Source organism: Eptesicus fuscus, chromosome 11, assembly GCF_027574615.1.
Source record: "Eptesicus fuscus isolate TK198812 chromosome 11, DD_ASM_mEF_20220401, whole genome shotgun sequence".
NCBI classification, from domain to species: Eukaryota; Metazoa; Chordata; class Mammalia; order Chiroptera; family Vespertilionidae; genus Eptesicus; species Eptesicus fuscus.
The window spans coordinates 66,577,072-66,604,125 of record NC_072483.1 but is presented as its reverse complement, the minus strand read 5'-3'; the positions used below and the strand labels follow the sequence as shown (position 1 = coordinate 66,604,125).

Sequence of the window (27,054 nt, the reverse complement as noted above, 5' to 3'; positions counted from 1 at the left end):
AGGCACGACACGTTCCAGCTATAATTATCCATAACCAATTTGGTGCTTATAATTTGCAGTGGCAAAGAAATTTGGAAATGCATTATAAGCATACTACTACATGTATCTAGTTTTCAAAAGTTGATAAAACTCCTCTAGAATTGGAGGTATCGGTACCAACAGGTAGCATCCAATTCTCTATACTTGATTGCAAAACAGTAACTGCATCACATACACATAACTTGAGTTTTAAGTTTTAAATGAACAAGTTGACACTAAATAAAATATAATTAGAAATCACTTCATGCCCCAAACTTTAAAAGTCTATTTTATTCCCAGAAATGGGTAACGAATTATACATTTTAGAGTTGTGATATAGGCTACTATACTTATTGTACCTCCTGGCTTCTCACGGGGTATTTTACTCATAATTATAAGGACCAAGCCAATGTATTTTCAGCAAAATCTATAATATCCGCACTTGTATATGAAATAATTTCTCAGATGACTCTTTAGTACACCAGCAGTCATGAGGTAAGTCTCTATGGGCCTGTTATAACTATGGCAGAGATAGTAGGTGTAGTAAGTGACATTGTCACCTATTTCATGGGAACCAGGGATTGGTCAGAAACCATAGTTACATTATGGCCTTCTGGAAGTCGCCATTCTTCCCTTGGCCAACCCCTTAATTCTGAAAGCCAGTGAAAGGGCTATGATGTCCACTGGCAAATTATGACTCCTCGGCATCCTGAGAGTAGAAGGTTTTATTATTTCTTCCCTCCCAAAACAGCAGCCACTTACCTGATCACCTGGAAATCCCGGAAAACCAATGATCCCTCTGAGCCCAGGTGGGCCCGGAGGGCCTGGGGGTCCCGGAGGCCCCGGCTGCCCATCTCTACCAGGCTCTCCTCTGTGAAGCCCAGGTGGCCCGTGTCTTCCTGGCTCCCCTCTTCTCCCTGGCATCCCAGGATGGCCTTTATCACCTGGTGGGGTTAGAAGTGTTAGAACCAATTCAGAGGAATTCTTGGACCAGGCTGAGGGTCTTGGTCCTACTTTTAGGAGATGAAGCCAAAGGGATTGAGAATCCCAATTCCTGCCCTAAATCACAGCGTGATGGTTTCTGGTTTTAGCGACCTGCCTGTGAAAAAAGCTGCCCAGGAACAGCCCCAAGGATGTCCCAGGTAGGAGCCAGGGCTCAGGACCATTTGCGCCAACAAGCTCATTTTACAAACGAAAAATTTACTCAGAGAAGTTAAAACATTTGTCCCTAACAACTAGTTAAGGTGAGAGCCAAGGCAAGAACTCAGGTCTCATGCAGATTAAGTCTGAACTTGGGAAAGAGAACCTAATGTGGAGGTCAAGGTCCTTGCTGCGTGCTGGTTCTGAGGCCAGCAGCACGGGGCAGGGAGTGCTGGTTAGGAAGGCGGGTTCGGCCCAGCCCTGCTTTTTACAAAAGCATCCCAGAGGATTCATATGAACATTAAAATTTGAGAAGCGCTGGTCAAAATGACTGGGACAATCTCTGTGCTCTTCATTTTAATACTAGCCACCAAAAAACAGCGGTACTTTAGCCCTGGAACAATATGTTATGTGTATCTCAGGATTGATTCTACTTTGGAATATCCAAATCTATAAATACATATGAACTTCAGCTAAGCTCTAGCATTAAATTCACTAGCGCATATGAATGTCTAAAAAACAACCTTTCCTAGTCTCAGTGTTACTGGGAAAGTTGACTAATAGACATGCTTGCTTGAACGATCTGTGAAGTTAACTTATTTGATAGGGTTCAAAAAAACGAGTGTTTACCTTCTTCTCCTGGGAATCCATCATCTCCAGGAGGTCCAGGATCCCCGGTTTTCCCTTTCTTGGTAATTATAGCCATTTCTCCTTCATCTCCTGGGGGTCCTCTCTCTCCTTTGGGTATTCATTATGCAAGAGCAAAACAAACAAGCACCACACATGTGAGGCCTCCGTTGTCACTTCACATCCAGTTTGCAATTCCCCATTTAATCTACTAAACTGTATTCCTGTTTACGGATTGCACAGGAGCAACACTGTTGGTTGATTTCCTGAAGGACTGGCCATGCCTTTTATATTCGTCTCCCAACTGGTCCAGTAACAGGGTCTGGTGGACAATGCGTGCTCAGTGAGGGTTTGCCGAATTCAACCAGGCTGGTCTGTTTTCAGTGAAAAAAGACAGGCTTGCATAGTTCCAGGTCTAAAATATGGCTTTTTATCCTGTAAAATGTGAATTGCCGATCTCATATTTTCCAGTTCCCTATCTTCCCCTTCCTAGCCACCCTATATCATTTTCTTCACATTAAAAGAACAGACACTTATCTTAATGTGGTTCTCCACAGAGAGAATTCCAAAAAGTAGGAAGGGCAAATGATATATCTGCCTGATGTTCATAAACACTGTCCATTGTAAAGTGCATCAGAGAGGGCTCCTACCAGCTTGGTGAGAACCAATTATTAACAATTCAAGAATTTTGGAAGCTTTAAATCAGCCATGCTGGGACTATTTATGCCACAGTGGGAGTATTTATGCCATGAGATCAGCAATCACAAGTCATGGCATTTGTTTTCAATTTTAGTCTGGAGAGCCAGTTTATCAGCGCATCACTAGCATTCACATAATCGTTTACTTTTTTAGTGGGATAATTGTGTAGCATGACAGCACAGCAAACGCCACTCAATCTCAGCTAGCAAAGACTGACTCTGATTCCCTGATTCTGCATAAATAATTTACAGGCTAATAAAACAAAATAATAGCAGATTCAATCAACTGAGAAGTAAAAGTAATTTTTGAATGAACTATGAGGCTGTTTGCCCAAAGTGCTCTAAGATGTTTACCTCATTGCTGAAAATTGATAAGTATTCATTCTCAACACTGGAAATGAAATGGTATCTTCCCTCACTGCAGACTCAAGGCTAAGAGGTGTAAGTAAATATTTAGCATGGATGGGAGCATTTAAACCAGTGATCTCAAAGTTTTTATTTTTATACCAATAAAAACTCTTTTATTTTTCAATTATAGTTGGCATTCAATATTTTTGTATTGAAAACTCTTACTTTAAATGAAACCCAGGGGAGACTAACTCAGAACCAGATGAAAGTGAACTCCTTCCACTTCAAGGCTGCAAACTCCAGCCCCAGGGCCAGATCCTGCCTGCTGCCAGTTTTTGTACAATCCGTGAGCCATGGTCAGTGTTTACACTTTTAAATCATAGGAAGAAAAACTCCAAAACGAGAATAACAGTTTCTGCCATGTGAAAATTAAGTGAAGTTCAACTTTCCATTTCCATAAATAAAGTTTTATTAGAACACAGATCGTTCATTTTTTAGGTGTTGTCTCTGGCTCTTTCATGCCTCAAAAGCTGAGTTGAAGCGTTGCAAGAGACCATACTGCCTGCAAAACCTAAAATATTTATATCTGGCTCTTTACAAAAAAGGTTATTTTATTTGTGAAAGAATTGAAACAGAATCTGGGAGCCAAGAGCCTGCCTGCACCCCCTTCTTAAAAGGTGAAAAGGCTCCAATAAGGTTTAATTTCCAAAATTTTTAGGGAACTCAGACAACTAAACAAAAGGAAGATAAACAATCCAATTAAAAAAAAATGGGCAAAGGACCTAAATAGACACTTTTCGAAAGAGGACATACAGAAGGCCAAGAGACATATGAAAACATGCTCAAAGTCACTAATCATCCGAGAGATGCAAATCAAAATGACAATGCGGTACCATCTCACACCTATCAGAATGGCTATCATCAACAAATCATCAAAAGACAAGTGCTGGAGAGGATGCAGAGAAAAAGGAACCCTCCTGCACTGCTGGTGGGAATGCAGACTGGTGCAGCCACTGTGGAGAACAGTATGGAGTTTCCTCAAAAAGTTAACAATGGAACTCCCATTTGACCCAGTAATCCCACTTCTAGGAACATATCCCAAGAAAACAGAAATACCAATCAGAAAGATATATGCACCCCTATGTTCATAGCAGCACAATTTACAATAGCTAAGATTTGGAAACAGCCTAAGTGCTCATCAGCAGATGAGTGGATTAGAAAACTGGTGCACCTACACAATGAATACTATGCTGCTGTAAAAAAGAAGGAATTCTTACCATTTGCGACAGCATGGATGGAACTGGAGAGCATTATGCTAAGTGAAATAAGCCAGTCAGAGATAAATATCACATGATCTCACTCATTTGTGGAATATAATGAATAACGTAAACTGATGAGCAAAAATAGAACCAGTCATAGAAGCATTAAACAGACTGTCCAACCTATGAGGGAAGGTGGCGGGGAGGGGGGGGGAGGGGTAAGTATCAACCAAAGGACTTGTATGCATGCATATAAGCATAACCAATGGACACAAACTGGGGGGGTGGGCGGTGAGGGCATGTTCGAGGTGGGGGCAGAATGCTGGGGAGAGGTCAATGGGGAGGAAAGGAGACTTATGTAACACTTTTAACAATAATTAAAAAAAAAATGAGACGGTTCTCTGAAACCCAATAGCTATAAATCAAAGCACTTGTTCATTTTCTTCTATTAACAGAGCAATTCATTTGCCGGAGTTTTATGTAATAAGATTGAGAGGAAAGGAAAATGAATTTTGTTTGAAATTCTAAAACCAGCACCACAGAATCAAGAGGAAGAGGGGGAATCCAAGCTGCAGGAGAGTCACGTTTTGATTTTCAGAGGTTATATTCATGGATTGTGATCAGACATCGAAAGCAAACCTGTGTTGCATGCCTGTGCTGTTCACTGCATTTACCTTTGGCACCACTCGCTCCCTGGTCTCCCAGGACGCCAGGCCAGCCCTTCTCTCCGACTTCTCCCTTTCTGCCAGGGTGTCCCTTGGGGCCAGGCTTCCCTCTCTCTCCTGGAAAACCTGGCATGCCAGGCAGCCCCTGAGGTCCTGATGAAATAAAAGCATGAATGTTTCAGAAAACGTTTCAAAGGCTAGTGTGGTTCCTAGATCTGCATTCCCAATGTCCACCCGATGCACACTGCCACCTGACTCTGAGTTTGCATTGAAGGTGAGCAGCCATGATCAGCCTCACGCTGTGTAATAACTGGGCTCTCCCACACCACAGATCTCAAGTCTAGGCCTTCCTACAGGTCTTGCTGGGTGGGTATGCCAAGGACACAAGGTCCTGACTGCTCTTTACCTGGGCTACTTCTCAAGGTTATGTTTGCAGTGAACAACCTTGACGCATGATCCCAGAATAGTTTCAGAGAACTGTGTGAGGGACGGGGCTGGAGAGAGGGGGATCCATCCAACACAGAAGCACATTAGCCTTGACCCTACAATTTACCGGTTCTACCCAGTTCATTGAGCAGAAGGGTTTATGGATTCTGTGACCCCCATCTACCCAAACATCCTGCCACTGGAAATATCAATACAGAGGATAAGAAGAAGGGAGATGTCCCCAAGGGCAGGACAAAGTGGGGCTCATTTAACAGAACATTCTATAGCGTGGTCACACCTAACAGGCTTCACTTGGCAGTGGGTTTCACGTTTATAAAATGAGGAAAATAATTAAAAAGTGCTACCCACCCTTGGGGCCTGGAAGACCAGGTAGCCCATCATCCCCAAAGGGGCCTGGGATTCCTGGCGGTCCTAGGGGTCCATCTGTCCCTGGCCTTCCGGGGTCTCCTGGGAGGCCCTTCATCCCAGCTGGTCCAGGAGGTCCCATATCTCCTCGCTGTCCTTTCCAACCTGGGGCACCTGAGACAAAGCACAGAGACCACAATGTAGGACGACTGGAAAGTGGCTTCACACACAGGCAGGGCAGTCATGGTGGCTTAAATTGCATATCTATGGCCAAGGAAATGAAAGTGAAACAATGTTTATCAGCTAAAATAAAACTAGCCACTCTCCATCATTCTACAATTATGTTTTTTTCTGGCTGTTATAAAAAGAAGGGCAGAAATATTTCAAATATTTATTACTTAAAGAAATAGTTCCCAATAAGGAGCATGAGTAAATATTATAAAAAGTTTTGCATGGGAAACGGATAGGGGTTAAAACACAAAATGTAATCTGTATTTAGTCTTGGGGGTAGATAACTTTCCAGGTCCTTCCAGAAGCTATGACCCAGTGAGTTTTGACCAGGATGTTAACTGAGAATTGTAGAAATCAGAGCAACATCATCTGATATTATTGGTGCTAGAAATAAAGCTATAGCGGCAGGTTTTGCCTCAATCTTGTGTGGATCCTAAGAGAGGGCACATTCCTGCATTTGGATAAACACAATAGGATTTACATAACAGGTGGCAATCTGAATGGTGAAATGAAGATCCTATTGGAGATAGCCCCTAGAACCTTGTGTTGAGAAAAACTCTTTCTCCAGTCTCTTCCAGTTCCTATAGGTCTTGCTGGGTGGGTATGCCAAGGACACAAGGCCCTGACTGCTCTTTATCTGGGCTACTTCTCAAGGTTATGTTTGCAGCGAACAACCTTGACGCATGAGATACCACCTCTCCCAGTGCAGAAAGCGGGTTGCTTTACAGGCATGGAAACCAGTGGTTCCCCAGGCTCAGAGCTCCTCTCAGGTACTGCGACCAGCTCTGTGTGTGGCATCTATCTAGAGCCTCTTATGTCGCTGCTCAGAGACTTGGGTGAGGTGGGAAATGACACAAACCAACAGGAAGCTCATGCTGCTTTCTGTGCCGTGAATAATGAAGCTCTTCCTCTCTTACCCAGAGGTCTTGCTTCTTCCAGCTTCTGTGAAAGAGCAACAGCAAGCCAGCTAAAGGCCCAGGCCCTACACAGTCCTTGACACCTGCTGACACTTACCTGGACTGCCAGGAGCCCCGGGGAGTCCTGGTTGCCCTGGTGATCCGGGAGCGCCTCTTTCACAGGAATGGCCAGGTGGACCAGGGACACCTGGAAACCCAGCACTTCCCTCTCTGCCTTTCGGGCCTTTGAGACCTGGGAATCCGGGCATGCCAGCTGGCCCTGGAATGGTACAATCCATCTGTGACACTCATGGCATAAAATGACATAGATGGCCTACCAGAGTTCGGGCCCATCAGTTACCGGAAGCCAGCGTTTTGATCCTGGCTCTGTGCTCAAATGAGTTAAGTCTCTGACTGAATTTTCTTTTCATAGAACATGAGCTCCAAAGGAATGGAAAACTGTGAATGGCTAAAAGAGTTACTGGATAAGGTTATATAGACGACAAAGAAGTTGTTTATGCAAATTGAAAAACCATGGGATTCTTCCTGATTTTAATTAACCTCTAGCATTGCAGCAGGCTTCACACCAAAACTCCACAATGCTTACAAACCCAATTTGCACTGTAACAATTTGCATTTCGTAATATATTTCATCACTTGAGCTCTCAAATTTCTATTTATTGAAAAGGCAGTGCCATAATCTTCAGAGAGAAAAACAAACCCCCTATAATTCCACAGCCCAACCAAAAAACTTAATTTGTTTTTCCATGTTTTCTTTACATTTTCTGTTCAGGTGTTTACATTTTTAAAGTAGTAGTCACAGTGCACAGTCAATTGTTAGATTATTTCACATTGCATATTAATCTGCAAATGTTTTCCATTTTGTTGTAATCTTTACAAATATAATTTTAATTGCTAATGCTAATAGGTAATAATATTTCTTCTTTTGAGTGTGTGTGTGTGTGTGTGTATCTATGCTACTTAACTCTCTATTGTGAATACTACTACAGATGACCCTTGAACAACTCAGGTTTGAATTATACAGGTCAATTTACAAACATATTTTATCTCAATAAGTACTATAAGTGTATTTTCTCTTTCTTATGATTTTCTTAGTAGCATTTTCTTTTCTCCAGCTTACTTTATTGTAAGAATATAGTATATAATACATAAATATATATAAGATATAAAATCTGTGTTAATTGATTCTTTATGTTATCAATAAGGCTTCCAGTCAAGAGTAGGTTATTAGTAGTTAAGTTTGGGAGAGTCCAAGGTTACATGTTGATTTTTGACTGCACAAGTATGTGTATGTGTGTGTTAGTGTCCCTAACCCCAGCATTGTTCAAGGATCAACCATACAAGAGTATTTTCATACTAACCTTCATATTCTGTTGAACACTGTCTGAGATACATTTTCGAAAGTGAGATAGTGGGATTATCAAGGAAAAATTATTTTCATTGACTCACATAATGTGTTGTTACTTTCCAATTGATTGGATTTTTGTATATGAGTATTTTGATTTACAAACTACCAAGTAGTGAGCTCCCCCAGGACACAGGATGTGGCTTACTCCCCTGTCCTCCCACTTGCCCTATCATGGGCACCTAACAAATGCTGGTTCGACCAGAGCAATGTTTGTTAGTCTGGTCTGCCAGGGCTCCGCTGAGCCCCAGCTCTCCCAGGAGCCTTCCCGCCCACACTGCTCCTCCCCTGAGCTGCTCTCCCTCCTCCCTCATCCAGTTTGTCCTGTTCTCCTTCAACCCGGCACCGGCAGCAGGCAGGCCACACAGCCCCTATTCCTTGGTGCTGTCCAGAGCCCAGAGCAGGCAGACAGAGTCCAGTAGCTGCTGAATCTAACTAGGTTGACTGAGCCACAGTGAGCTGCTCTGGACTTGAAAACAACCGATAATGCAAAGGCAACAAATGAAATGTAACCGATGCCCAGATAGGAGGGAAGACCCTTGGGTGACATTTTTATATTCCCGATTTCTAAGGCAAGATCGTCTAACTGCTCTTCCGTGACTGGTTCCAGAACTGAGCTGGAGGTATAGACACAGGGACGGAGCAGCCTCATACCTGCAGGCCCCGGATGTCCTGGGTCGCCTCTGAGGCCTTTCAACCCTGGCATTCCTGTGAGACCCCTCTTTCCTGGGGGCCCTGGGTGGCCATATGCAGGGTCTCCGGGGATTCCTTTCTGACCACTCGCTCCAGGTGAACCAGGAGAGCCTGGGGGCCCGACGGGAGAGGAACCCCTCTCACCTTCAAAACCTGGATCGCCTGTGTCACCACGGAGACCTATTGAACAAAAAATGGTTTCAACTGTTACATGTAAAAACGTAGAACCTATGCACATATCACCTACTGCTTTGATGAAAACACATTTCTAAAACATACAAAGGTACTTATTTAATAGGTATTGTTGTTTTTACCACCTTTTGCAGGGAAATTTATTGTAATTTTGTAATTCCTAAAAGCCAATGATGTCTCCCCAATTGCTTGCATTCTCTGGCAAATTGCCTTTCTGGACTGAGCAGTTTTCACACTATAATAAACCAGTAATGGCCTATCACTCCTGCTTCAAGTGAAAGAAGCCCCGAGAACCCACAAAAGTATCATAACCTAAAAGTTCACGAAACACATCTAAGGGCTCAATGTATCAACAAAAACCATTTCCCCCTCATCTAGGGGTCTCGCAGCCATTTCTTTACTAAGATCGTCTAGTTTTAGAAGTATATGACATTCCTAAGGAAAAGCACTTCCCTTACCAGGTGGACCAGGTATTTTCGATATTCCTGGTTTGCCAGGCCGACCTTTTTGCCCATCAAAACACCTCAGCCCAGGAGCACCCTGAGGACCTGGAAATCCTTTTGGACCTAAATGATAACAAAGAAACATGGACTCCATAAGACACACATCAAGTGAGAACCAAATAAGGTGATTTCTACTTGATAGCAGTGGAGATGTGGACTAGCCTGGGTTACAGAACTATTTTACAAGTCACCTGCTCTGAACAAGTATTTCGTAGGCAGTGATTGTGCTAAGGTACGTTCTCAGAGGCTGAACCGTGAAGGATTTTTCTGAAAGCCTTTGGGGCAAGCACCACCCTTCAGATGAACCTTTTGGTACCTTACCCTGCTGGGTCTCAAGTACAAATATGCGAGCACATCTGTCCTTGTGGAAGGACAGGCAGTGGCCCATGTGTGGCCTGATTAGAAGACACCAGAATAAAGGCCAAATCTATTCCCTGCATCTTACTGCATTTGACCTTGAGTGAAGTATAAGCCAAAAGCACCTGCAAAAGGAATTGAGGGTTGTTTTTTTTTAACTTCTTGTGATTTCCTACTAGGAGATACCTCAGCTAAAATAACTTACAAACCATGAACAAGTTTGAGTGTTCACTTCCCTTGAGATGAAAGCTGCTGAAAGTAATCATTAACTTTTTTAATCCATCTATGACAAGGCATCAATAAATGCGAAAATGAATGTTCAATCAGTCAACCAGCAATGCTTCTCTCCACTGATGCAGAGTTATACTTCCCCACCCTGGCCCTTGCCTTGTGCTGGTGGAGTGTCATTTACCCGCTTTGATCTGGGCCTTGGTCCTATGACTTTCTTTGGCCAATAGGATATTAACAACCATGAAGCAATGAGAGGAGGGAACTCTGCCTGTAAAGCTGGGCTGCCCTCTTGCATTTCTGCAATCACACAAGACGAGCACATGCTGGCCCCACAGTGACCTGATGTCACAGACCTGAACCTGGACTAGAGCCAGGGACCAAGCCAATAGACAGCATCTCAGATCAGCTGAGCCTCACCCACCTGCACACCCATAACAGAGAAAATAAATATTTGTTGTTGTAGCCCACTAGATTTTGAAGTTGTTATACAACACTGTTCTGATAAAAGCTATTGGCTATAGAGAGTAATAAAGAGTCATTCATCATTTCACCTTTAAATACCTTTTGTTATGTAGGATAAGAAAGGTTACCTTTAGTAGCTGTGCTAATGCTCAATGGATCAATTTAAGTGAATTCTGAATAAATATAAGAGGATTATGCATTTATATAGATTTGGGGTCTGCTTTAGCTATAAAGCAGTGATTGATTCAAATGATGGGTTTCATGAAAGTGCAATCATGGATGTAGGTATGTGCATTATTCACACTGCTTCTGGTCAAATTGGGGTTTCTTATAAAGCAGAATAGAATAACACTTATAATCGGTAAGTGAATGATCATTTTTGACTCTTGGGACACGGGATAAGAAAGAAGACAACATTTTAATACTCTCAAAGGGCAAACATTTTACTAGTAACTGGTATGTGATCCAATCAAGGTAAATTTTGTTGCACAGAGATATGAAACACCCACCTGCCATGTGCCCAAACCAGCAGACTAGAGACCCAATGTGAATGACTACAAATGCTGTTTTCCCATAGACCCTCAAATCCTTGTAATAATTTTAGAAATACCTTATTTGCCTTTGGATTTGCTTTTGGTTTATCTACCTTGCCAGGTCTTTTATTCTGGAGAATGTGTAAGACAATAACATCTCATTGGTCATACCTGGAGGTCCATCAAAACCCGGAGGGCCTGGCCTCCCAGGGTAGCTGACATTACAAGAAATTGTATCACCTGGGGGAAAAAAGATAGCATTCATATAATTGATAGGTCAAGACATGGTAAATCTCAATGACAATTTGATCAATATATTTCTCATAGAGTATATGTAGAATTCAAAGGAAAAGCCACAAAAATATCATAGTTCACTTGAACTACTTTTATTTCAAATATCTAGCAAACCTGTCTTCAAATCTGAACAGTTAATAAAAATAGGGGGACTAAGAAAATATTGATTCCAAGAAGGATCCATTTTAAAAACATAGAATAAATATTGGATTTATAGGCCCATGGATGTCGAATATCATGAAATCAGAAGCTTTGTGAATCATGAAATCGCAGCCAGCACCATCCATGCTAAGTTCAAAAGACTCGGCTCCTAGTTTGGATGTGGGGGGGATTGTGCAAATAAAGCGACTGGGCAGGATATTAATAACAGCTACCATGTCCTGAGGGCTGTTGTGGGTCAGGTGCTTCAAATAGGTTGTCTCCTGTTTTTCTAATGACCTTGCAATGTGGTTACTGTCATCCCCCATTTTAATCAGTGAGGAATATAAGACTCCAAGCTTGAGCCTCTGAGTTCCCTTTTCCTTTAAATGGGATGCTCCTCTTTTATCATAGAAATAATATCTCATGATATACTATTTCACATGCTCTCAACTCAAAAACATATGAGATGAATAAAAATAATGTTCTATTTTGATGGGCCCCAGACCATGATTTTAAACCTTATTGAATTCCAAGGTATTTGCCTTTCCATGTTGTCAAATCAAGAACCAAAGATATTAGTTTCTTCCGAAATTTCACATTTAACAATGTAGCCCAATGTATATGTACATATTACAAAAGAAAAAAATCTTAAATATTTTCCGACCTTTTAAAAAGTTTCCAGCTATAATACTGCAGATCATTTTATTGTTTGAAATTTACAAAACAGTCAGATATATTTAAAATCTTTTCTTTTTTCTTCCTGGAATGCTTATAAATGCGTTTTCAGGGACAATATGATGTGTTTTTTAATGAAACACTAGTGTTTTGTTTTGTTTTTATTAAAATACACTGCCTTATCTCAAAATACTATAAAAGTAGATATTTTGAATACATGTCATTTGAATATGGTCAGACTGTATAAGCTGATACTGAGAAATGAATGAAAGGCAACTTTCATATGCCAAACAAAGCAACAAAGACATCTTAGCATTTTAAGAATTTGTTTTAAATATTGATTGTGCTGTAATGCTTTTATTTGTTTGACACTATTCAAGATCTGAACAGTAGCTTGATGGAATTTTATTCAGCGGTTCTGCCAGAGCTATAATAACTTTGCCCAGAAGAGAGGCCCACTTTCGCTCCTGTGATTTTACTTGACACTGTCACACAAAGTGTTCAAAATTACCTTTTGGACCCTTCACACCATCAGGGCCCCTCTCGCCTGGGCAGCCTGGGTCTCCTGGTTGCCCCTTTTGTCCTGGTGGACCAGGAAATCCCAGTCCTGGAGGCCCCCTTGGTCCTTCTCTGCCAGGGGGGCCTGGCAGTCCAGGAACTCCTTGATCACCTGGGCCTGCGTCTTCATGATCCCCCTGGGAATGTTCGCATCATGAATCAATTACCAATCCATGAACTCAAAGTAGTCATTGTCATAGGCTAATGAAACACATGCAGAAAACTCATAATTCCAGGAGAAAGGGACTCAACAGCAAATGGAATTTAAATTGATCAACTTAGATTCTTCTTAATAGTTTATATACATATACATGTGATTGGGAGGTGTCTTATAGCCTCAAACACAAAGAGTTATGTGGTTGTGACATCTTGAAAACAGAATAAGAAATTTTATATAGAACCATTCTTTATTTTAAGTATAATAAAATACAGAAATAATTAATGGAAGTAGTTGGCTTGCGAATTGGATAAGTTCTTATACATTTGAAATAGTTTTCCTGCACTCTTATGAGAAGACACAGGGATAGTTTCCATCACCCTTCAGGTCTGTGGATAAAGGGCTGACAAATCCTTTCCCCTCCTGCATAAGAATTTGACCTTTGGTTAACCATCTAGTTCTGTTTCTCTGGAAACTTCATAAAAATTGCATGTCAGCTACATTACTAGGCAACCTTACTTATGGTAAAATCAAACCCAGGTTGCAACATTTTCATTTGGTCTGGAAGAACTGGAAAGATCTTGAGTGGTGGCTCCTGTAACTGCCAAGTTCCTTGTGGGGTCCCCGCAAGCTGTGCTGTGGAGATAACAGCCCTCATGGGGAACAAAGCCTTTAAGTCAGGGCTGCTCACACATCTGCCACATGTGGCTCTCATCTCCTTCACCCCAACCGAATGCCCAGCTGCAAGGATTCTCACTCACAAGGAATGCCTGACCCTGTCCTACTGGCAAGTTGATGGTCCTGTCTTCTATCCTGCCAGATAGTCTGGTCTCAAATTTCTATACTAATAAAAGGGTAATATGCAAATTGGTCAGGACGCCCTCACACAATGACTGAACAGCAGGCTGCATGGGGCGACCAGGCCAGCAGTGTGGGGGGAGTGAGGGGAGACCAAATGACCGAACAGCAGGCTGCAGGGGGCGACCAGGCCAGCAGGGGGGGCAGTAAGGGGCAACCAAATGACGGAACAGCAGGCTGCATGGGGCAACCAGGCCAGCAGGGGGGCAGTGAGGGCGACCAAACGACCGAAATTCAGGCTGCATGGGGTGACCAGGCCAGCAGGGGGGGGGACAGTTGGGGGTGACCAGGCTGGCGGGAGGGTGGGCAATGAGGAATGACCAGGCCGGCAGGGGGGTCAGTTGGGGGCGACCAGGCTGGCAGGGGGGTGGGGCAGTTAGGGGCAATCAGGCCAGCAGGCAGAGGTAGTTAGGGGTGATCAGGCTAGCAGGGGGGTAGTTAGGGGCGACCAGGCCAGCATGGGGGGCAGTTACGGGTGATCAGGTCGGCAGACAGAGATGGTTAGAGGTGATCAGGCTGGCAGGGGGGGCAGTTAGGGGCGATCAGGCAGGCAGGCTGGCAGAGGCCATTAGGGGCGATCAGGCAGGCAGGCAGGTGAGAAGTTAGGAGCCAGCGGTCCAGGATTGTCAGAGGGATGTCCGATGGGATAGGGATATCCCCCGAGGGGTCCGGATTGGAGAGGGTGCAGGCTGGGCCGAGGGGATCCCCCCTCTTGCACAAATTTTGTGCACCAGGCCTCTAGTAATATATAATAATATTGTGAGTCTGAATTGTTTCAATTAAGCTAGGAAGACCACCACACCCACTCCCCATGCCCCCTCCACCTCCACCAGTGGCTGTTACAGAAATTCCTCTCCCATTTGATCTGTAAATATACTTTGATTTTACGCAAGTAGGTTAGTGTACATGATGGAAATTGCCACTCAGTGACACAGATTCTAAACAGTTTTTCAAGTGGAAGAATGAATTAAATAGGGACTATCAAGTCTAGAGTAGAGTTTATTCATATACTTGATAGCAGCTGAAAGACCAGAAAGCTATAAACATTATCTAACCTGATTTCTAAGCTTCTGTCTCTTATTCACATGTGTTCTCTCTGAATGAGCTCCTATAAAATCAGAACATGGTTCTTCTCTATTACAACACAGACTGGTGGAAGTACCACATGCTTTGGAATAAGGCGACTGGACTTTTCATTCTTATTTAGCCTACTTGATAGATAGACATCCTTAGTAACATACCCTAAACCTCCATTTCCTTACTGTAAAACTGGAGAGATAATTGCTCTTCAGAAGACTACTGTTATGAGTAAACATCTAGCACACTTTCTGTGACACTGTAAGCATTAAAAATACCTCATATACCCAAGATATTTTAAATTCCAAAGCATTGAAACATATCTTACAGCCTTTTCTTATGAACTTCATTACCTACACATGGCCTCCACCTAAAACATGATTGAAAAATGCAGAAATATCATTTATCGATGGATTTTCCATCAGCCAATACATTAGTTCAGTAGATTTGCACTAGTTTATCCTTTTTTGCTTGCTACGTCACCAGGGGACAGAACTCAATTTTCAAGACCTGTGCTTTATCCTTCACCTGATAAAGTCAGCTGAACAGGTCTCAAATCAGTAGGGGCTTTGAAGATACAAGGGGGAAAACCACCATAATAATGACACAAAGACTAGAGACAGAAAGTCTTGTTATGACTGAAATGTTACTCAAGATTTTAGACCATCTGCAATGATGCCATACCTTTTGGAACAATCATCTTTTTGTGGGAATGAATCAAAGGTGCCTCTGATTTCCAGCATATTAACATTTTACTGAGTTATAGCTTTTTAAATTGAGAAGAGGAAAACAGATTATTGTGCCCATGTAAGAAAGTGAAAATCTATAGCAGAATAATTATACATACTGGAGGTCCTGGATCCCCGTTTGCTCCAGCATGTCCATCCCAGCCATCTTGTCCATGCTGCCCTGGAAATCCTGGGGGCCCATCAGGACCTCTTTCTCCTTTGCGTCCTGGGAACAAAAGCCACAAAGATATTCAAGCCCTATCAGAAGTGGGTGAAGTTGAGGAAGACTTGGGACTAAAGATAAAGGCTTGACCTTGGCTCTGTGTGAGCTGGTAGAGATCCCTCTGAGTGTCCCAGTTGACTAAGTCACACAAAATCAACTGTGCAAAAGTCAGAGGGGAGAATGACAATTGCCAAACCATTGAATCTTCTATTTGGGAAACGTCCCTCTTCCCATTCAGACAAGGAGGTACTGTATGAAGATGCCAATCACAACAGCATCTTCCCCTGCTTGTGTGATGTCAAACATGGTCCTCTATCTCCTGGCCATCATGAACGGGGAGATGATCCATGGACACTTGCTCCAGGCCAATCCAATCCTTCCTGAAAATTTTTTTCTAACTAGAGTAGAGAAGGTAGATCTCTCTTTTGTATCTGGTTGTAAGAACTTGGAGCTGCCTGGGACTTTACCCATAGCCTAGAGAAAGCTAATCTTGGGGGGGAGTAGTGGGAAGGGAGTGCAAATGGCATATTTCATTAAATATGCAAGATGCAGGAAGAAGGGTCTCCTATGCAGTTTTCTTATGCAAACCCCACATCTAACCTTCAAATTTTGTTTAATTAGCCAATAAATTACTTTTTAAAAATATATTTTTATTGATTTCAGAGAGGAAGGGAGAGGGAAGAGAGAAATAGAAACATCAATGATGTGAGAGAATTATTGATCAGCTGCCTCCTGCACGCCCCCTACTGGGAGTTGAGCCCACAACCCGGGCATATGCTCTTGACCAGAATCAAACCCAGAACCCTTCAGTTCGCAGGCCAACACTCTATTATTCACTGAGCCAAACCAGGTAGGATAACAATAAATTACTTTTTCTTCTTAAAGTACTTAAAGCTGGATTTCTGTCACAGCCAAAATACTCTTGATTAATAGAGGATAATACAATGCAGTGACTAAACACTGGGCACATTAAAGGAGCGCTTGTTTCAAACCCAAGTTCACAACAATAAAGAGTTGAAAATGTGACTAACGGAGCACTTATGTTTTCAAATAAGAGACAGAGGATTTGAAGTTCAACATTCACATGACTTAGTGAAGGACAGAGAGTATTTTTTTAAGAAATCTCAATAATCCTAAATCTGGTTATAGAATCGATCTGTGGTCAAAGGGGGAAATTACTGCAAGAGGGTGGTTCATATTTAATTCATAAGATGGCTGTTAAGTGATCAACTAGGCTCACCTTTAACTCTTGATACAACCATGTCTCCCTTTTCTCCTTTGTTGCCAGGTGGTCCTGGGGCACCAGGTTTTCCCTTGGTGAAAAATAATATCAACAGATCAGTTTAATTGTGAGGGGGGGTCAAAGATTATTCACATTGTGTATATCTAATCTCCCTCTTCTTCCCTTCTAATCACCTATTCTGGATTCTAGTTTGGCACATTTGATCTCATTCTCTTCCTTGACTTATGAGGTGGGTCCTACCTTACAAAATTGAGGTTCTCAAATTGCATGTAAAAGCTGGTAGATCTGAATAAGGTCTGTACCTAAGTCAATAGAAATTTGTCAGTTTCCTGGTCTTGACAATGCACTAGGGTTATGTAAGAACTCATTGGGGGAAGTTGGGGGAAGGGTACACGGGAGTTCTCTGTATGATTGTGTAACTTCTTGTAAGTAAAACTTTATTTCAAAATAAAAATATATAATTAAAAAAAAAACCACCTTTTTTTAACTATCCTGGGCTTTGTACTGTAGAATTGAAAGGAGAGGGGTAGGTTAACCAGGGCAGCTGCCAATAGAGCTAAAGGCACAGGTTTAGAGGTGAGTTTGTGATTAAAGAGACTGATATTGAAGGAAGTTAATGAGCAAGAGAAGGAAAAATAAGAACCTTTGCTATAGTCAATATATTTCCTCTGTATAGCAAGTAAAAAACTAATTCTGTCTGATGGGGTTATCATCTTTTGACATCAATTGCTCTAAGGCTGGAGTATTTGGTCATGTTTTTTAAGTGTTACCTAGTATTAAATAGCAAGCCATGTCAAAAACCTAGAACCTACTGTTGGTATATTGGAGTGGCTTTGCATTCTAGTAAATATAGTTATAGAAACACTAAACATAGCTGAAGGTTACTTATCTGGTAATAATTTTAAAAAAACATAGACAAGAATTTGAAAGGAGGCAAAATGACTGATCAGACCAATTGCTTTGCTCTCACACAGGCCATGCTGTCTTATTTTCATACAATCTTGTAACATGCTGATGCCTTTAATCGGCCCCTAGTACTTTATACACAGTGAAGTATAAAGGGGAGAAGATACCAGAGACATGAGCACAGTGGCAACATCAAACTGTGAGAATGTAAAGAAGCCAAAAATGTACCCAACAGGCATAAAAACTGAAATGGACATCATGGTTGGGAGCCAGTTCATATAGAGAAAATATACCTACACACACACACACACACACACACACACACACACACACACACCAGCCACTCAACACCCCCAAGAATATCACTCTAGATCCTCTGTGTAATGATGTCTATGAGGAATCAAAAAGGTGAGTGGAACATATTTCTTACTACAAATAGCCAAATTGGACAGGAAAGGAACTTTAGAAATCATAAAGTGCTCACATGGGTTGAGTGTTGCTTAAATTCTTATTTTTATTGTCTATGCTAAGTCATAAGTAGATGCCTGACAGGGAGGGCATTTTTGTTACTGCAGGGATTTTATTAAGGCCCAAGAAATCATTTAGTCTGGCCCTGCCAAGGCATTAGGGGTAAGTTAATGAAATGTTTGACCAGATATGGAAGGCTAATTTTTAAGTTGATAATTTTGTATGGCTCTTGAATTATGTTATTAATATCCAAATGGCCCTTGGCAGAAAAAAAAAAAAGGTTTCCCACCTTTTTGGATAGTATCCAATCCAAGAGATGGATAATGAAAATGTCCTTTGATGGATAGGCTACCAAAAGAAAACTATTCACATAGCATTTGAACCAGTTTCTCTCCAGAAAGAGAATACAGGCATGCTTAGTAAATGCCCTGGAAGAATGGATATACCCTGGAAATCTGGGCAGATAATCAGTGAGCACATTGGCAGCTCAGAATATATTGTAAATTGCTCTAATGTTTTGCATTAGAGTTTTAATTACTAGAATCAGATCATAGTCCTAATTGAGCTAGTAAGAAAAAAATTACCAGTGCTGTCTTTAGATTTCACTAGAGACTTCATTTACTGAGAACCTACAATGAGCCAGGCATTATTCTGAGTTCTGAGGACACAGCAATTAAAGACTGCCCTGCCGTCATGGCACTGAGACTCTAGTGAAACAAATGTTGAATCTAAAAACACCTGGGGCAGAGAGGTTCCCAGCCACTTTGGGATCAAGAGCTGCTTTTTACAATTCTAAGACCCGAGATCACTAAACACATGTGTTAACACAACAACAAAATCCCAACAGCAACAAAAATGTCCTCTCTGCCAGGCATGTACTAGTTGTTTCATACATGGTCTGGATCAGAGACTTCAATTGCGGTGGCTAGGGGGCCATGTCCTTCTGAGGAAAGTAGATAGGTGGCCATGGTGAGGACCAGAGAACACAGACCTCCTCCCAGGGGCACAGCTACCTCTCAGCTTCCAGCAACGGTGGGAATGCACTGACCCTGTGTTAATGAATTGCCATTTTCTCAAGATGGCCATAAATCTCATATTATTAACACACACACACACACACAAACAACAACAACACAACAACAACAACAACAACAACAACAACAGAGGAGATACACAGAATGAGAGCACCCACAGTGATTATCTGTTGTTCCTTCATGCTTCTTCCTTCTGTCTGTCCCTCTCTCCTTCTTTTCCTTTCATGGTGCCCCATAGTATAAACTTGGTCCCTAACTGTGGCCACAAAGTGATAAATTTAATACACAGAAGTTATACGAGAGAGCAATACACAACAAAAACATCTAAAATTCAGCCAGTTTAAAGACAAGTTCTTAGAGCAACTGAATTCCATAAACCATAGCCAGGATAACCCTGAATGAACTAATAATCCACACTCCAAGGTATTAGCCCTGAGAAGCAACTCAATAGAAAGTCGCAAAAATATTTCAGAACCAATAAAGTCTTCATTAAGAAGATTAAGTAGCAACGAAAAAATGAATATAATAAAATGCTGAATTAGAAAAGCAGACTATAAATTGCAAAGTACTTAATAATTGTAACCAAGTCCATTCCACATACACGTGTGAAGGACCTAGCTTCCTGATGAGTAGACTTTGCAAGTGCGCTTTACAGTGTGACGGGGTGGTGCAGGGACAGCTCAATCATCACCCTCACTTCAGGGTCTCAGATCGGAACCTTATTTTCATGAGATTTCCTGGGGGAAATGGAAAGGGTACAGGTGCTGATGGTTAGGCTCCAGGTCACCCAAGGATTAAGCCTCTTTAGTAAGGAGGGAAAGGAGGGCTGTCTCCAGCCTCCAGGGGAGAGTCCCAGGGCAGTGATTTTATTCTGAGGGACAGCTGAAAGGCTATGCCTCCACCTGACTCATTGCAATGGTCAGCAAATGAGAGCCATTTTGAGATACATCTCATCCACTCTCTGGCACTAAGTATCATATAAACTCTGACAATGCCAATATTTATATCTCCAGCCTCTACCTCTGATCTGAATCCTCAACTTGAATATCACCCCCCTGGCCTCCTCGGCATCTCCACTTGGTTGCCCACTAAACATCTCAAATGTAAAATGTCTCCAATGATACTGTGTCCTTTCATAAACCCACGCCTGCTCCTCACATTGTCTTCGCCATCTTGGCTTCATCCTTTATGTCTCTTTTTCTCATGTACCATGTCCAGTCTAACAGCCAACCTGTTAGCTCTACCTTCAAAATATATGCAGAACCTGACCACTTTCCCCGCCGTGTGCTGTACTACCATGTTAATCCCTGCTCTATCATACTGCTCCAGGATTGTTGCCACAATCTACCTACTTCTCCCCTTGTCCCCTGCAGTCTGTTTTTAACAGAGCCACAAGGATGATCCATTGGAAATGAATGTCACATTATGTCTTTCTTTTCTTAAAATTCAACACTGGCTGTTCTGTGTCATCCAGAGTAAAAACTCAAATCCAACCCACTCACAAAGCCCCACGCTCAGCAACCCTCCTATCCTCCAGCCACTTCTTTGACTTCCTCTCCTTCTGTTCTTCCCTACATTCTGTCCACTCAAGCCACACCAGATGGTGTGGCCTTTATCGCCACCTGCCATGCTGTATATTTATGCATCAGGATGTTACTAGTATATAGTGTATGTCCTCCCAACAGAGTAGAGGCCCCTCTGCATCCCCAGCACCTAAAATAGCATCTAGAACATAGTAGGTGCTCAATAAATATGAATCAAATGGATGGGTGGATGGATGGATGAATGAATGAATGAATGAACGAACAAATGAATACAGATGATTTTGGGGGTTTGATATATTTATAGGTTCAAAACAAAATATAATAGAAACAGGTCCTATTGAATTCTATCTCTGTCTACTTTAACTAGAAAGATTGTTACTGGTAAGAATTACTCACTGGTGGCCCTGGAGATCCTTCAGCACCAGGGAGGCCTGGGTGACCTCTTTCTCCAGGCCACCCAGGGAGTCCCAAGTCTCCCTTACTTCCCTGCCTCCCAGGAAGTCCTGGAGGGCCTGGTGAGCCTATGGGACCAGGCTTGCAGGCACAGAGCCCCGCATTTCCTAGACAGAGGATAAAAGACAGCTTTGTCATATTCCTGAATGAAATCCCAATAAAGGCTTTATAATACAAAACAAATAGCGAAAATAAAGAGTCTAATGTGCACAATTCTTTTAGCATAACTGATAAAGTGTACTGTGGGACATGGTCATGAAGGGGGGTAGGTACCTAAGCATGGGCTATATGGAGTGGATATATCATTTCTATACAAATGGGGTATTTTGAATCTTAATAAAGTCATCCTGACAAATTCTAGGGGAAAAGCTGATGTCCAATTCTAACTAAGAAACTTTAATAATAAGAAAGCTTCTTTTTTAAAAAAGTTTGTTTCTTATTTGGTTCCTTTGGGGGGAAAAAATGTCTTTTGGTTGATTCCTGTTAAAGAATCAACAACAGAAATTCGGTTACAGCATAAACCCTGAACATTTAAAGAAGCAAAAGAATATGTGAAGAGGGATTACATTGACTGCATTGAACATTACAATTGATAACTCACTCCAATGTAATTATCAGGACTTTCAATCTCAAAATAAGTGTCTTTATGATAGTCAAACTCCTCAGCTCTCATACCCACCTGACTCAGATGGTCAAAAAGGCACCAAACAAGTCAGGTCAGAGAAACAGAACCATACGCACTTGATGAGTCTGGGGAATAGGGGACCCACAGAGGGGAACTAAAATAAAAGATCAACACTGTTCTTTCTCTGCTTCCTTTAAGGAATCAAGAGGATTTCGTGGAAAAACTATTACTTTGAGGAAAATTTCATGGCAGGTAAGTCTCTCCTTTATTCTCTAAGATATTAGGAGCTGACTTTTTGGAAAGATCTAATCACATGATGAGCATGTAATGAAGTGGAATATTTACCAGGGATAACTAAGGGCAGTGACAAATCTAAATGAAATGCCACATTGTACGCGTGGTAAGTGCCTCCCAATCCTGCACATGCCGTTCCTTCTAGGAATGCTACCTTTGCAGCATACTTGCCTTTTTCTCCTTTTGAGCCTCTTCTTCCTGGAGGACCCATTTTGCCTTTTGGTCCTTGTGGTCCAGGGTGTCCGACACTACAATATATAACTTTATAGTGGGAAAGGGGATGGGCAGAGAGAATCACACCGTTTTATGAATGTCTCCTACAGCACAAGTTAGGAGTGTCTCTTGCACTCACATCTTCCCCTCAGCCCATTCTTTCTTTCATTCCTCTTGATTCTTTCTCTCTGACATAAGAATAGACCATATAATTGTCACAGCATGCTTCTGCCACCATAACCTTTGGTAAAGTCATACTAATCTCAGCACTAATTAGTGGGTTGCAGAGCAAGGCAATGGACAACAACCAAAACACTAAAAGTAAGTGTATCACAAGGATCGTTTTCCCTTCCAATTATCAATAATTACCTAATGAAGAAAGCATAAAGCAGATCTTGTGAAAGCAAAACTTAAGAGATGCCTGATTAAGGATGACATGAAGAATGCAAACCGTAAGTTCCTTGTTCTCTCCAAACTCCAATAAAATAGTATACAGTGAAAGAATATTATAAAAAGGCATAAACCTCAAACTAAAGAAAAGGAAACAATGGCAAAATGGTAAAAAGACTTAGCAGACCCTTAAAAAAGCTGAATTCTAAGCAGGCAGTAAGGAAAGCAAAGAAAGAACACAATTTATATCAGAAATCCCTCCCAAAATTCAGGAAATGCAACCTCTGAAGTAGACAATGAGGCCCCAAACAAGATCTCTTTCTCAAAAATTGCAGCAAGATAAAACAACAACCCTGCAAAGCTGCAGAAAACAGTGCAGCGGGAAGAAAACTTTAAAAGAAACCATCCTACCTAATAATAGACAAATATGCAAATTGACCGCACCTTCGCTACTCCCAAACCACGCCCACCAGCTAAGCCACGCCCACCAACCAATCAGGACGAGTATGCAAATTACCCCAACCAAGATGGTGGTTAATTTGCATATCAAGACAGCGTAGAAAGAAGCCAAGAGCTGCAGAAGGGAGCAAAGCTGCAGAGAAGCAAGCAAGCGGGGCAGAGGAGAAGGGAGGAGCAGGGCGGGGTGAGGGAGAAGGAAGGAGAGCCGGCGGGCTGGCAGAGAAGGGAGAAAAGCAGGCGGGCTGGCAGAGAAAGCGGGGCGGGAGAGAAGGGAGGAGCCCAGGCGGGGCGGGGGAGAAGGGAGGAGAGCAGGCGGGGCGGGGTAGAGTGCAGCAGGAAACCCTATTGCAGGATTCTTCCTGCAACGGGAACGCTAGTGTAATTATAAAAGCAGGTGAAAGAAGACATTTTATCCCTGAAACATAAACAGGCTGCTGCAGAAGGAACCATTAGAAGGGAACACTAGCAACAACAAAATCCTTGAAAATTAAAAAATATATATGACAGCAGAAATTTAAAAATTCAGGAGCAAAGTTGGAAGACAGAGATTAGAAAATCTCCTAGAAAGTGTTACAGAAAAATAAAAAGTAAAGAATAATAGATCAAAGATTTTACTGACAAATCTATAGAGTCCAGAAAGAGAAAACAAAGAGTGGGGAGAGGAGAGAATAGCTTCAAATAAGTAGTTTAATAAATTTTTTTTAAATGAAGATTTGTGTTGGATTGAAAGTACCTACTACATGCCTGCAAATACATGCAAATGCACACACACAAAAAGGCAAATCACTGTGAAATTTAAGGACATGAAAAACTCATAAGTTTTTACAGAAAACAGATTTCAAACAAATGTCAAGTATCTAAATGTTACTGGATTACAACACCAGAAGCTAGAAGACAATAAAGAATGCTTTTAAAAACCTGAGGGAAAATATTTCCAACCTAGAATTCTATACTCAGCCAAACTATTGATCAAATTCTACAGTAGATTAATGCCATTTTCAGACATGTAAGATCCCCCAAATTTATGCTTTTTCTCAAGAAGTATAATGAGATAGTAAATGAGTGAAAGAAATATATGTTGTAGGAAACAGAGAGAGAGAGAAAGAGAAAGAGAGTGCCCAGAATAATGGTGAAGGTAGATCTCAAGACAGTATCTCAGCAGTCAATTAAAAATGAAACCTGACCTAATTTGAACAGCTCAAAAGCTCCAGGAGAGATTTATTTAAAGAGGTAACACTGATAGAATATTTAATGAGTTATAATGTACTGTTGGGATATTTCTATAATTCGAGGTGGGTTCAGGTTGAATTAGCAAACACACAAAGGAAACAAGACAATTGTTAGCAAAATATCATGCTAGAAAAGTAATGATAGATAGTATTATGTGGCAGAATTGGTGAATGGCATTTTATAACTATTCATTGTAAACACTGAGTATTTATTTACTTGACTGAAATTAGGATACTAACAGTATTTTCCAGTGTGCACATGTGTGGTTGGGAGGGAGGAAAAGAGAGATAAATTTATCTTATATAGAGGGAATGCAAAAGATAATGCTCAAACCAAAAAATTAAGAAATAACAATACAAGTATGTTGAATGGCAACATAGAGACAAATAACCAAAGATCCAAGAAGAAACAGGAGAAGGGGTTGCATAGGATGGCAGTTCACCATAACTGGCTTTGTAGAACTGTTTGAATCCTAAGCCAGGTCCATTATAGCTCTGATAAAAATTCAAACTACATTAAAAAACACAAATTGTATTAACTTACAAAATTCTATCATTACACTTAAATTCTCCACCAAATAGTATGATATGCTTTCATTGATGGGATAGTCTAATAGTATCAGTTTATATTTTTTGTGGTATTAATACCACAAAACTTGGCTCAGGAAATATGAAGAAATTTTTTAAATATTTAGAAAGTCACATTTTCTGAATGACACTACAGATATCAAGTTCAACATAAATGCTAATGACTGAGTGAGGAGCACTTTACCATCTGATCCCGGAGGTCCCTGACGTCCTGGTGCTCCCGGCAGGCCGGGTGGTCCCGGGTCCCCTGGTTTTCCTGGAGCGGAATCAGGTCTCGCAGGAGGGCCGGCTTCCCCTGGAACTCCCGGATGCCCAGGTAACCCTGGTGGCCCAGGGAGTCCCATCATGCCTCCAAGAGAAACCAAGAATGAAAACCACACAGACTCTCAGATTAAAGGTGTCTGTTAGAAATCAAAGCAGTACATTCTGCCTTGGACTAAGGGAGTTTTTAAAGGGGGAAAAATGTAATTAAAAAATAACTGAATATCCCCGTCATCAAAATGCCTCACCCGCTATGAAACAAGCACATAAGCAGAAACAAACAGATTTGGGGAATCAGATTTTCTCTCCTTTTCCCCATTCTTTAGGATTATTGGGAAAGAAATATATATTATCTAATTAAAGTTATTTATTTCAATCTTTCCACCTTGATAACTTGGTAAAAATAATATCAATAAGCACATTTAGTGAATAAAAGTATGGACTCACAAAACCATCTATATAGGACATGAAGCACCATGGCAACCTAGGTTGGTGGGGAAACATAGAGGTGCTGGATTTGAACCTGGCCTCTCCCTCTCTGGCCACAGGTACTTAACATCTTTAATCCTATATGTCTGTCTCAGAGGCCCGTTACAAGGATTTAAAAAAAAAACCTAAGAAGCTTAGTGCAATATCTGGCAATAGCACGTGCTCATCAAACGATTAGTTTTCAGTGTGTTCAGAGGAGGTCAAAGTGAGTAATGCAGCAGAAGCTAAAGCCTGCTTTCCCTTGACATTCTACTCCCTCTCTGGTGGCTTTGCCTTAAAGACAGCTGGAAGCCTTTGTGTGACGGTGACCACTTGTCCGAGCCATGCCTTCCTAAGCACCCCTGGCTCTAGAATCTCTTTGTGGAAGACTGCAGTTTTCAAAGATGGCCACGTGGTGCTATTGTGGAACCTTGACTTTCCCCATCGCAAGGCGGAGGGTTTCCCTCCCTTTGAATGTGGCAGGCGTTTGTGATTGCTTGGGCTCATGGTGCACGGTGGGAGTGGCACAATGGTTTCCAAGGCTGGATTATTAAAGGTGATTCCATTTATGCCATGTGAGCCGAAACACTTGGGCCTGAAGTCCTGGCCCACCACAGAAGCAAACCCACTGTTCCAAGGCCACCACATTGTAAGGAAGCCAGCCTAAGTGAAGTGTAAACCCACAAAGAGGCCTGAGGCTATATGAGAGATATAGGAGGGAGATGCTTGGCCAGTCTCACATTCCAGTTCCTTCCTGCAATCAATTCTTGATCTAGAATGGCTCAGCTTAGCCCTTCTAGTTTGAACCACAGAAAAAGTGAAGGGTACTATAATGATTGTTGTTATGTTAAGCCACTAGGTTTGGATAATAAGTTCATTGATAGACCACTGAAACCCTGTCGGTAATCAGTAATGTAGCATGCTAGTTAAATAATGGTTTTCATTATTGTGTGTATATGTGCTGGGGCTTTACATATTTCCACACATTATCTTTACTCTTCAAACAATCCTTCGAAGTTTTTACCTTAGAGATAAGCCATGGAAAATTTAGGCCAAATATGAGTAAAATAATAGCTAACATCAGTGAGTCTTTACTA

The 27,054-nt window shown here is 41.7% G+C and overlaps 1 protein-coding gene across 1 annotated transcript in view; it reads right to left on the bottom strand.

The window, feature by feature from the left end:
• COL4A4 (collagen type IV alpha 4 chain) overlaps positions 1-27,054 on the bottom strand; it is a 108,289-nt gene that overhangs the window by 30,110 nt on the left and 51,125 nt on the right. Inside the window, exons 20-33 of the mRNA XM_054722994.1 lie at positions 25,413-25,577; positions 22,521-22,610; positions 21,374-21,537; positions 17,023-17,095; positions 15,679-15,785; positions 12,693-12,876; positions 11,243-11,311; positions 9,444-9,551; positions 8,755-8,973; positions 6,793-6,954; positions 5,551-5,721; positions 4,765-4,908; positions 1,789-1,896; positions 781-962 (exon numbers count right to left, since the gene is read on the bottom strand). Coding sequence (XP_054578969.1) covers positions 781-962; positions 1,789-1,896; positions 4,765-4,908; positions 5,551-5,721; positions 6,793-6,954; positions 8,755-8,973; positions 9,444-9,551; positions 11,243-11,311; positions 12,693-12,876; positions 15,679-15,785; positions 17,023-17,095; positions 21,374-21,537; positions 22,521-22,610; positions 25,413-25,577 — 1,946 coding nt within the window. The remainder of the gene's footprint in view (positions 1-780; positions 963-1,788; positions 1,897-4,764; positions 4,909-5,550; positions 5,722-6,792; positions 6,955-8,754; positions 8,974-9,443; positions 9,552-11,242; positions 11,312-12,692; positions 12,877-15,678; positions 15,786-17,022; positions 17,096-21,373; positions 21,538-22,520; positions 22,611-25,412; positions 25,578-27,054) is intronic.